The sequence below is a fragment of the Varanus komodoensis genome, unplaced genomic scaffold (genome assembly GCF_004798865.1).
Source record: "Varanus komodoensis strain SLA01 unplaced genomic scaffold, ASM479886v1 scaffold31, whole genome shotgun sequence".
Classification (NCBI taxonomy): domain Eukaryota; kingdom Metazoa; phylum Chordata; class Lepidosauria; order Squamata; family Varanidae; genus Varanus; species Varanus komodoensis.
Genome location: NW_025335780.1, coordinates 6626727 through 6639287, shown reverse-complemented (window position 1 = coordinate 6639287; position 12561 = coordinate 6626727). Strand labels below are relative to the sequence as shown.

At 44.5% G+C, this 12561-nt stretch overlaps 1 protein-coding gene across 3 annotated transcripts in view; it reads right to left on the bottom strand.

Moving 5' to 3' along the window:
- Positions 1-1473: 1473 nt before the first annotated feature.
- Positions 1474-12561, bottom strand: part of PIBF1 (progesterone immunomodulatory binding factor 1) — a 97727-nt gene continuing 86639 nt past the window's right edge. For 2 of the 3 annotated variants that reach the window (XM_044437873.1, XM_044437876.1), the window contains 2 exons: positions 4846-5016; positions 1474-1737 (listed from right to left, as the gene is read on the bottom strand). In XM_044437873.1, coding sequence (XP_044293808.1) covers positions 1681-1737; positions 4846-5016 — 228 coding nt within the window. In that variant the 3' untranslated portion in view covers positions 1474-1680. Of the gene's footprint in view, positions 1738-4845; positions 5017-12561 lie in introns of those variants that run through there. The other variant, XM_044437875.1, reaches the window with a different exon arrangement.

The following is a 12561-nucleotide window of genomic DNA, read 5'->3' as shown; positions in this document are numbered from 1 at the left end:
TAATGAGGATGATGTATTTCTAGTGCTCTCTTATCCAAAGGAAATGAACAGTGACCCTGGAATCCTCACCACTCCAGGGAAAACTGGGAATGCTGACTTGTATTTAAACATGCAAAAATGGGAGTCTGGCCCTAGCAGGTTTTTATTGTATGCTAATAGAGTTGCAGAATTCACTGATAGCAGTCAAGCCAGTTTTGCCAGGTGCCTGGAATCTACCCTAACCATGATAGTTATGTTAATTAAAAGTGAAAGATAACATCATGATAATTTCTAGTGTACCTTTAAAATGTCCCAAACCAAACAAAAACTCCCTCAGCAGCAATCCAATCATGTTCCCAGTCAAAGATCCTGAACATCAAGGAGTTAATGCCCGGATTTAAAGCTTTTTGCCTCAGGTTGTCTTTTCTTGGCAAAGGTTCTGTGCATGTAACAACGGCATGACCAGCACAACTGGGATAATTACATGTTTTCCAAGCAGAGATACAGGGCTTTGATTACTGTGATGCTTCATACTTGGGCTGCTGTTGACAATGGTCCAGAAAGTCGGTGGTCAAAAACAGAGCAGCAATATTAACTGGACTAGATAGTATCTTCAGATTATGCCAAAGTGTTGCCACCTGCAGGGTCATCCACCTGCAGGGTTTCCACAGGCCCAGTGCGTTAACCTTTGAAGCCCTACGTGACCTGAAGTGTTGCTTCCTTCCACACATTCCTAATTCGAGCTTCAGATCTTTTGTGATCCTTCTCTGAATGCCACTGCAATATAAGGAGGGATGGCTATAATATAAGGATGGCTGCTATATAAGGATGGTCAGGGCATTTCCAGTGGTGGCACCCTGGTTGTAAAATGCTTGTCTTCAGAGAAGCTCAGCTGGCAATGCTCATAAATGGTGCAGTCCTTTCAGTTCTTCCAGTTCTTAATCTTTAAACCTGCTACTGCTATTGTCTTATTTTTGTATTTGACTCAGAATCATAGTTTAGGGTTATATGGGCTCAGATGACTTCTTGCACTTTTTCCATGCTCCAGTGCATTTACTAATTGGTTGATTCATAGCTTCCTGTTCTGGATGGCAGGCAGGAACAAATAAGTAAGCAAAGTGAGGCATGAAGAGGACGAAGCCTTCTCAGGTGAGAGCTGGAATTCTGTTTGAACTAAAACAGTAAAAGGGAAACAACACCGACTGAATTTCCACATAGCTCTCTGCTAATTCAAGGCACAAAATCTGTCAGGGAAAAATCATTCTTCTAGATGGATCTTAGTGATAAACAGAAACTATTGTCTTTCCTTTTGAACTTAAAACACTTGCAACCAGCTGCTGATTTGTTTCTTACAAATCAGGATATTAATTAATGTTACTGACAAAGACATTACTTCATTCTGCTAAGTCCGAGTAATCGCAAGAACTTGAATAGTGCTTAAAAAGGTATTTACATAAAATGAATCCCTAAATAAAATACTGATCTGAGCTTAAGTAAATTCAAAGGTCTTTATTAGCATCATTTATGCACATGGATTTATGCACATGAATTCTGAGATATTACAAATGTAACTCTAATCTTGTGTTGTAATAGTCTTATTAAAATAAAAGGAGTTAACATGCTGGTACAAAAGCAGAGCTGCTTAATGAAGAGGTATTAAAACATGATTATGGTGATCAACTTTTTTCTTGGAATACTGATCTAGGATGCCTTTTTCTGCTTCGCCTTCTTCATCCATGGTACCGGAGCTTCCTTTGTCTGTTTTCAAAAGAGAAAAGTACGTGCAGTTGAGATAAGCAACAAGGCAGGCAACAACAGCCGTGCTACCTTGCCTAACACTTCTTCGGCAGCCACCGCTTTGGTTTATCTATCATAAAACCCTAACAATATAAAGCAAAACAAAGTCATTTAGTCACATAAAGATGAACACATCTATTTCAGTGCATATCTATCTATATACCCTGTATATCAAAATATGGGTTTCTAAGGATTATGCATAAGCTTCCACAAAAGTAGACCCAATAGCCAAGTAAGTGTCCATCCACAGACGGCATCTATACACCACCTGTTCAAATATCGAAAGTACTACGAGGCCTTCAATTCATTGCATTTTAGGGTTGTAATCCACCGCATGACACTGTTGTACTATCAGTCTTTTAGCTGTCAAAAGGGGGCAGAGAATCCATTTACGCTGAGCATGCATTAACTTCCAGGAAAGAGGCTGTTAATTTAAAAGCAGAGGCAGATCAGAGCAGATGAAAGAGTGTTCCAATACAAAGTTTATCTGCATAATAACCTCCTCCACAAAAGAGGCAATTGGCTGTGTTACAATTCCAGCAATTAGCCAACGCAGACAAGTCCTAATTAAAAAAGGCATCATGGCATCCAGCAGATGTGCAACTAGAGCTTTTGCTGAATGCGGCATAAACTGAGATCCATGGATGCTTCAGTTCAAATGCCAAAGCAGCAACCCCTGAACAGGTAAAATGGGACAATCCCATTTATTCCATTCCTGCTTAAGATCATATAGATAAGATGGAGGAGGAGAATGATGTAAGCTGCCTTGAGCCCTTTGTAGGAAAAAGGCAGGATATAAATCGAAAAATAAATAAACAAATAAATAATATTTTTAAAGTACGTGCACTAAGTATGCATAAACATGGACTGTGGGTTGATATAACTGATCGGTCTCAATAAGTGTCTAATGCTGAAGTAGACAATGAAATCATAAAGGGACAGGATCAAACCTAGATTATAAGTAGTGCTGCAACTGTAAGTATTCTCAGCTAGCTAGCCGGATAGTTGTAAGTAGCACGCAAAGCTGAGAATGACAAAAACTTATCACCAAAAGGTGAAAATTCTCTTTCAAAAATGCCACAAAAACATTTTTTACCAGCTTTTAAGTCTGGATTTCCCAACAGCATGAAGAAATGGATCAAAGTGTAACTGACTGGCTTTGTATGCCAATACATCTTTAACAGTTGTGACTGTGGGAGGAACCCTATCCATTTTACTCTGTCAAGAACTTAATGACATCCATCTAGACATGGGTTCTAGACAAGAAGATTCCAAAAATGACCAACATGGAAAGTCTGCTCTAAGCAAAAAAGACCAAAATGTAACACAGGTCAACAAATAGACCAGATAATATAAAGCAAGATCTGGGAAGCCAAGCCCATCTACTTGGCATGAGGCAGCCTGGAATCAGTTGCATTGAGATGGCATGATTAACATGAAGAGTGCAAACATTAAAACACACACAGCAAGAATTCAAAATGTACCTCTAAAACCTGTTTAAATCATGGAAATGAAGCACCAGGATACGGGCTGCCTCTGTGACTTAGGAGGATCTCAGCACGAATAGCTAAAAATGGCCTAGATTGCCGAATTTCCCTGGCTGGGCTGGAAGCACCCTTGATCCTTAAACATCTAACATAACAAGCTGAGTGGAGAATAAGGTGCCATGGCAGAAAGGCTGGAATCTTCAAAGTCAGGATACAGGACAGACGGAGTATCTCAAATGGGGATTGCTCCTTCACAGGCAAAATGCCCGGGATGCTGGATGGAAAACAAGGGACGATGCACAAAGCATGGACTCAAGAGAAACAGAAGCAGCTACGCTAACTATCCTGAATTCACCATCTTCCCTGCTTCTCTCTGGCTCACTGCCTGCTCCCAAGCGGCTTGCAAGTCCCAACTCACTGGAAGCCTGTGCTCCCCTCCCCTCCCCGATCCTATCACAGAGGGTGGGCGTCCTTCTTGACAGACAGCTCCTCAGGCACCCCCCCCCCACTAACCTGCTAGGAGATTCAATTTACATGCATATCTGCATGTGCATTTGCTCCATTCCTATAATTGCGTTTGCTTGCAGGAGGAGTGGGAAGAGGCAAAGAACTATGCCGAGCAACAAAGAGTTCATCTCTGCTCCAAGTTCTGCTTTCTCTCTGCACTTGCAGCAGCCTATCTCTGGGAGCATCTTCAGTCTGGATTTCTTGGTAACTGGCTCCGGAATTTGTTGGAGAAAGGTGTGTTGATCCCTGCTCTGATCCTGGGAGTCCACATGAATGTGCATGCTCACTGGCACAAACAGGAGGGGCAGCTCAAAAGGCTCCTTTTGTTTTGAAGGCTGCCTTCCTGCTGGAGATCTGAATGTGCGTTTGGGCTTTGGTCAATGCGATGGCACCCTGGGGGACACTGGGAAGAGATCCGGCCTCACAAGCTGCCCTTTTGTGAGCGTGGAACCAGCTGCAGCCCTTGCTGCACCAGCATGGGTGCTCTGACTTCAGCGAGAGCAAAGAGGAGGCCTGCTGGGGAGCTATGAGGGCAGGGGGCGTCTGCAGGATCCAGAGCTTTGCTATGGATCGTATCCCCAACTGAGCAGCAAAGCTACATCAACTTGGAGCCAGTGGCAGGAGATAGAAGGGGCCTAGATATGGGAACCAAAAAACACGTAAATGCATTTATCCTATGGAGGCATATATGCAATTTTCTCATGGAAATTGCAAGAAGTTTGCTTTGTCCGAAGTGGTCTCAATACAAAACAGGAGCTCAAGGGACATACCTCTCTTTCCATGACAATACTAATGGTTAACAGGCTCTTTAATGCTGGGGAGACCTAGCGTCTAACCCCAGGTCAGTCATGACATTCCCTGGAAAACCCCCAGTCAGTTCATCTCTCTCAGCCTAAGCTACCTCAAGGGATGAGGAGGAGATAAAGTGGGTGGATTCTGAGCTCCTTGGGGGAGGCAAGCTCTGAACATGTAACTCATAGAAACAAATGCATTTTTATCTTGCCCGTTCCAAAGCCAACACTGTATCTGTCCTCACTTGTCTGTCACAAAACTCACAGAAAGTTACTGCACTTACAAATAAAGTTGGCTTGGGTGCAAACACACCTCCTTCTTCATGTTCTAAAGGTAAATGGGCAGATGGACTGGAAATGGATTTTAAAGGACTTCTATTCTGTTTCTCCGGCAAGCTGTCTCCTTGGGGTTTGCCATGAAGACGCATCAACATGTGCTTCATTGCAGCAAGTTCCTGAAACACATCAAATCAAACCAAACCTTAAGGCGAACTGCTAGTGACAGAAGATGCATTTTCTGTTCACCACATTAAAACATGTAAATAGAGCCATTAGTGCAAAACAAGGACGATTATTTTCCTTTCTGGTCTACCTACTGATTTGAAACTACTAACTTAAAGGAACAAAAAAGGCACCTAAAAAGCCCATTGTTTATAAAAGGCTGCAAGAGAAAAAGATTTACTGAGCATTGCTAAAGATCCCACTAGCTCCTCTTCAGTAAGGTTTCTGTTTATTTTAAAACAATTTTGTTTAAAGCCTTCTTTTGAAAGGGAAGAGTAAGCTTGCACAATCCAATCTGCATGCTTTACAAAGGACATTCAATGGTTGGGATAAGAAACCATATATTACAAAGGGTGATATATATGTAAATTCACACACATACACACTTTCCTACTCCCAGGAAAAACAGGGAGGGGGGCACATTCAGGGGAAAAACACAATGCTGGGTTCATGATGAGCAACCCTGCCTGGTTACCAAGGGTCCTGGTTTTCAGGATGTCCCTGAAAATCAGATACAGGGAGGTAAGACCCCTCCTTCACTCAAGCGCGTTCTCTCTCCATCCTCCGGATGGCATCCCAGGAGACTCTGCAGGAAGGTGGCTTCTTCCTTTGACAGCTGCATCACAAGCCGAATTTGCCTTCCTGGGACTGTCAAGGAGTTTCTGGGGTGCACACAGGGCTCGTGTCCTGAAGCTCAGCAGAAGGACAGGGGGAGCCGGTCAGGCACGTGCCCTCACCTCCTGCTTCTGAGGGGGTCTTGGCACAGGAGGGGGGTGCCTGATCCATGCTCAGACAAACAGTGTGTGGGAACAGCTGCTGTGGAAAAGAGCAGCTCGGCCGAGCCCCCTGCCGCCCTCTTCCACACAGGCACTGAGAGAAGCCCATGCCGTGGAAGATTCAGCTGGGTGGCAGCGCCGTTCAGCCGATTCTCTCGCTGTGCTTCGCGTGCATGGCTGGGTGAAGCCCCACCTGTGAGAGAGGCGTCCCCAGCCTGCCCCCCATGCAAGAGTGCTTCTCATAGGTGGGAGAAAAGGGGGCAGGACCTCAAAGCTCCACCTCACAACATGTGTGTATTGACCACACATTTAAGCACAGAGTACAGATCATTCGTACTACCCTATTCCCAATTGCAATCTATGGGTATGAAAGCTGGACAGTGAAAAAAGCTGATGGGAAGGAAACTGGAGCATTCAAAGCATGGTGCTGCAGGACAGCTTGGAGAATGCCCTGGACAGACAGAAAGAGGAATGAGTCCTGGCTCAACTCAAGCCAAAGCTTTCCCTAGAAGCAAAACCAACAAAACTGAGGCTGCCATAGCTTGCACTCCCTATGAGAAAGCAAGACTCACTGGAGAAGACAATTCTGTTGGGAAAAGCCAGAGGCAGAAGACGAAAGGACCACATGCGAGATGGAGGGACTCCACCAAGGAAGCCAGCGCCTGGAACTTGGAAGGGCTGAGCGCAACTGTCATGGACAGTACATTTTGGAGGGTTTTTGTTCATAGGGCTGCCCTAGCTTGAAGCTGCCTTGACGGCAGGTAAGAGCAGCAGCAGCAGCAGCAATGGGTGGGTTCGTATGAGGCCACTCTACGAGGAACTCTCAGTGAGCCGGCTGGTTGCTGCGCCACCCATGAGCTTTCCATGGGTTACTTTCCCCCACCTAGTCCTCCAGCTGGCTCTACCACACATGCCAGGGTATTCTGCAGCAGAACCTGCTTGGTTCCCCCTTCCCCATTCAGCCCTTCCGTCCGTCCGTCCTTCCTTCCTTCCTTCCTTCCTTCCTTCCCTCCTTCCTTTCCACTTCTTAAAAAAATTCTGGAGATGCAGAAAGTACAATCGGGGTGGCATTTATTTTTTTCAACCCCTGAAAATTATACATTTTTAAAAACATGTTGTTGTTGCTGGTCCTACATAACTGCCTGCTTATGGCTGTAATATATGCAGCCTGCTTGGTCAATTCCCTTCCTGTTTCAGCTGGTCAAGGGTGCAGCTGAGTAAAGACACAGCCAGTTGCACCACTCTCATCAAGCCATGACCATCTGTATCCCTGCATAAGTCACTGCACTGGGCAAGTACCTTCCTTTCAATCTGGAGATCTTCTCAGTAGCTCAGAGCGAAATACGCTAAGCGTTGGCTCTCCTGAATCACTTTTCACGCTGAGGAAGTGCAAACTTTTGGGCATGAGAATGAAGCAGGCCTTGGATTTCCAGTTCCTGGGCTCCCTTATGAGAAGCAGTAACTTTCCCAGACTATTCAGGGATGCAGGCTATAGCCAGGGGTTCAGTCTGTCATTTCCCATCTCTGGTGGCAACATTCATCCGTTTTTCTAAGGTTTGATTCTTCAGAGAAACATAAGAAGATGACCTGGATTTGTCATGTAACGTTTGGCTTTAAAACGAAGATTCACAGTTAAATGTGAATGGGAAACAAGGTGCTGGCTGCAATTATAGACGGACATACTGCAACAGATGTCTTAATTCTGATCTGGGTTTTACAATGGTTTTACCCACTGCATCAGTTACAAGAAAGGAAATGCGCCCTGAAGGATGGAAGCATCTCATTCCTCCTCCTCTGCTGCTTATACGCAGTTCTCCAGTGCCACAGGATGTAAATTCTTCTGCCCAAACAGTAAAAATAGGCAGGCTTTGTTGTAGCAAGGATTACGTCTACTAAATTAATGCTCAATATTTCAGTTATGAGCTCCTCATGCCACCATCCCAAACCTTAAAGCACACCAAACCACTTCATCCACTGGCCGCATTCTTCTTATTGCTCAGTCATTTAATATTGTAACGATCTGCATAATTCCGCCATGTGCAGAGGCATGTCAAAACAGCTCAACTGCACAGCAGCTGTTTCAGAGGACTGCATAACTGATACCAACATGTTGCTGAAAGTTGTAGACTCTGCAAAGATGTTGCCAAAGCAATGCATAGACAAAATGTCTTGATGAAAATAACCTGGGCAATTATATTACAAGCACATACTTCATCTGCAAGGGACCAAGGTTGCTATCTGAAGCATACCTAGTACTTGGAAGCTACAACAGCCGCAGAATTTCCACACTCACTGGGTCTAGGATTGGGATACAAGCAGTGTCGGCAGATTAGTTCATGAACCACAACTTTGCTGCACCTTGTATTAATTGAAGAGATGTTGAAACTGGACTCCAAAAAGTATAACAGCAAACAATTCTCAGGCTGATGAACGTGTAGTTTCAGAGAAAACAGAGCAGACCTTTAATAGTTATTTGGCCATCATAGCACCTGAATGGAATTCCCAGTAGAGAAAAAATGACCTATTGGAGATTTAGCTTAAGCTTTTAGTAAACCAGCGTACACTTGTATAAGAGAGAAAGGTCTTACTTTCCACTACAGAATCCCAGGAACTATTTGAAAAAGTAAAAATGGTTTTCATGTGTTTTTTTAAATGCTCTTTTATAAAACATTTTAGATTGTAACATATTCCTTCACACATCATTTAGGAGCCCCAGGTTAACATGTAACAAGCCATACTTTAAAATTTAGAATGAACTATGGGATACCAAGCTAACAACCTTACTCCAGTTTGTCATTCAGTGCAATCCAAGTCAGTGTGTTAATGCTATTTTTAAAGCTCATCCCTAGGTGTCTTCCAGATGTGATAGAAGACCTCCTTTTAGATCAAAATGTACTTTTGATGACCAAGAATAGTAGGATAGGGAAAAAGAAGGTTAAACCTTTTTAACGAGCAGATTTGTTGAACAGATTTTTATCCACCTTATTTTATTCGAATCCCACCTTTTTTTTCCTTCCAAGAAACTCAAGATGGCTTATATAATTCTCCTCCTCCTCTCAATCTTACCTTTAAGAGGTGGGACAGAATCCCTAGGGGAAACATCTCTCAAATGCAAGGGTGAAATGTCAGCGAAAAAAATACAGTAAGGCAGGTTGCTCACCGGTGCCTGTAGTTCTTCCAGTGGCTGTCTGTGCACCACTCACATGGTCTCTGTGCCTGTTGGGAAACTCCCATAACTGAGACTTTTGTTTGCACTGTGTCGTCTGGTGGGGGGCCACCATTGCCACACAGTGGCGTGGTGTGAAAGGGTGCCCCCAGTGCCTTCGACGGAGAGACCTTCCTTGGAAGCTGCCCTCCCTCCCCATCCATGGGTTGCTCTCCCACTGTTGATACCAAGAGCACCTGCATCCAGTTCCCCATGTTCTGTCAGTGATAATTAGGAATCTGATTCATCCTTGTGCTCTTTGGTGGCCCCCCCACCAAACATCTCCACAGGAGACATTTAAATAACCTGGGTTATTTAGCTCAGGCTGGGGACAAATGAAACACATACAGCTGGGCTATATTTCAGTTGGTACTTCTCTATAATCTACATCTACATGAAACCGCTGGGAGAGGTCATCAGGAGGTGTGGGCTGCGGAATCATCAGTACGCTGATGATACCCAGCTCTACCTCTCGTTTTCCACCAATCCAGGTGAGGCAGTGGCTGTGCTGAACCGGTGCCTGGCCGAGGTAATGGGCTGGATGAGGGCCAATAAACTGAAGCTCAATCCAGACAAGACGGAGGTCCTGTTGGTTGGCGGATCGGGCTTCGGAGAGGGTGAAGTGACCCTTGCCCTGAACGGGGTTGCACTCCCTCCTAGGGACAAGGTCCACAGCTTGGGAGTGCTCCTCGACCCGGAGCTCTCACTGGAAGCTCAGGTAACAGCAGTGGCGAGGAGCGCTTTCCTCCAGCTTCGGCTGATTCATCAGCTGCGCCCCTACCTGGAGAACGACTGCCTGGCGACAGTGACACATGCACTGGTGACTTCCCGTCTTGACTTCTGTAACGCGCTCTACGTGGGGCTGCCCTTGAAGACGGTCCGGATACTTCAGTTGGTTCAAAATAGAGCTGCCAGGCTGTTGACGGGGACTGGGCGTTATGGTCACATGACTCCAGTTCTCCGTCAGCTTCACTGGCTTCCCATTGAAGTCTGGGCCCAATTCAAGGTATTGGTAATGACCTATAAAGCCCTAAACGGCTTGGGTCCTGGTTACCTGAAGGAGCGCTTATGTCCATATATGCCCAGCCGCCCCTTGAGATCAGCGGGAGAGGCCCTTCTCCGGGAACCCTCCGGGAAGGAAATTAGGAGGGTGGCTACTCAGAGGAGGGCTTTCTCTGCGGTGGCGCCCAACTTATGGAACACGCTCCCCAGAGAGGTCCGCCTGGCGCCGTCGTTATTTGCTTTTCGGCGCCAGGCGAAAACCTTTTTATTTAAGTGGTATTTTAACTGTTAGTATTAACTGATTTTATCTGGCCAGGGCGGCTTATTTTATATTGTATTTTTTGGATTTTTAATGTTTATATTAATTTATTGTTGTAAGCCGCCCCGAGGCTTCGGCGAATGGGGCGGCATAAAAATGTTTTAATAAATAAATAAATAAATAAATAAATAAATAAATAAATAAATAAAAATAAAATAATGTTTATGCCACACTTCTTTGTGAGGCAACCTCTTTTGCAGGGGTTATGTGTTTGCCTTAAGTTGTGTACTCAGTTCTCTATAATCCTTATATTAACCATCGAATCATAGGATAATAGAGTTGGCAGGGACCAAGAAGAGCACTGGGTCCAACCCCTGCTGTTGCAGGACACCACGTCACATCACTCCACTCAGATGACCATCCAGTTCTGCCTTGAATGTCTCTAGTATGGGAGAGCCCATGGTTCTGCTGGCATATTGCTATTGCTCTGACCATGAGGAAGCTTTTCCTGATGTCCAGCCTGAATCTGGGTTGTTGCAACCTGAGTTGTTGCGACCTAACCTGTCCTACACTCTGGTATCAGTGAGAAGAGATCTTTGCCCCCCCCCCCCCCCCCTCTCTCTCTCTCTCATTCATTCATTCATTCATTCATTCCCTGTCCTATTGCTTCAAGAGCTCAGGACAGCTTACAAGATATAAAAAAAATATAATAAATACAAAACTATATTACAAAAACATTATTAAAACAATATAAAATACCTCACTATAGAAAATGTGACTGTGAAAGAGAGAAAAAAATCCTAAAACATCTAAAAGCATAAATTGTTAAAATAATGATCAATTAAAAAGGTCTTTACCTGGCGCCAGAAATATAGTGTCGGCGCCAGGCAGACCTCTCTGCGGAGCAGATTCCATAGTCTGGGTGCCACTGCAGAGAAGGCCCGCCTCCGGGTAGACACTCTCCGTACTTCCTTCAAAGAGGGTTCCTGGAGAAAGGACTCCCCCAACGATCTTAAGGGGCATGAGGGCTTATAGGGGAGGAGACATTCCTACGCCGTTTAAGGCTTTATAGGTTAACACCAGCACCTTGAATTGGGCCTGGACTTCCTCTTTGTGACAGTCTTTGAGGTACTTATAGAGGGATATCATGTACCCCTCAGTCTACTCTTCTCAAGGCTGAATACGCCCAGTTCTCCCAGTCTCTTCTCATAAGGTAGTGCTCCCAAACCCTGGATCATTTTGTTGCCCTCCTCTGGACCCTTTCTAACTTTTCTGCATCTTTCTTAAATCTTGGTGCCCAGAACTGGACGCAGTACTCTAGATACTGAGAGATAATACAATGGATACTTTTATTGCATGACAGATAGAATAGATTCTTTAACTGCAGTAGAAGTGTCCATTAATTTACAGGTTTAGCTGGCAAGGAGGCAAATACAAACCTGTCATGTTTCATGATTCTCAACTGAGAGCAGAGGACCTTGTGCTTTGTACTGCCTGCTGAAAAGAACAGCATGGGAACAAGCCCATTCTGAAAAGGAAAGGATAGAAATAGAATCTGCTGGACTCATAACGGCATCATTGCTCATCGGGGGAGGCTGACTCCAGCAGTGGTCTGGCTATCCACACAGGTGCAGTGCGGTTGGTGACCAGGAAATAACCGTTTCATACTTTTGATTCCTCAGTTTCTCTTATGGAGAAAAGAGGGATTACTCTGATGGTTCAGCAAACTTCCCACATGTCCTTAACTAATTGCTACTCTGCTCTGCCTCACAGTTAAGTATTTTATTCAGATTTGGAATTTATTATACTATTCTTTAATGTCCTTATCTCATACATCTGCCTTTTCCCTTGTACTTATTAATCTCATTGCCTTTGAATATTTACTAAGGCTGCCGGTCTTCTCTTTTTTTGTGAACGCTTACTTAATCTCTTCTAGACAGGAATTCCTTTACTAGTTTTCAGTCAAATCTTATCTTTGCTAGAACCTGGTCACTGGGACGGTGATCAACACATTTTGTTCTCTAGTACCAAGGGTCAATCCGTTTCTTTCTTGCCATTTCCCCAGCCTGCCCTGGCAACTCCCAGATGCTTACCTCTTGCTCCCACGGAAGGATATTTAAACCACAGGAAAACATCCATTGTAACGTAATGATGAGCAAATATAAAACCCAGTCCAGGCTTGCATTTTACAACGCAACCCAGCAACAGGGCATTAAGGAAAAATGGAAATAGTGGCACAAGCTTTTCATTTTGTTCA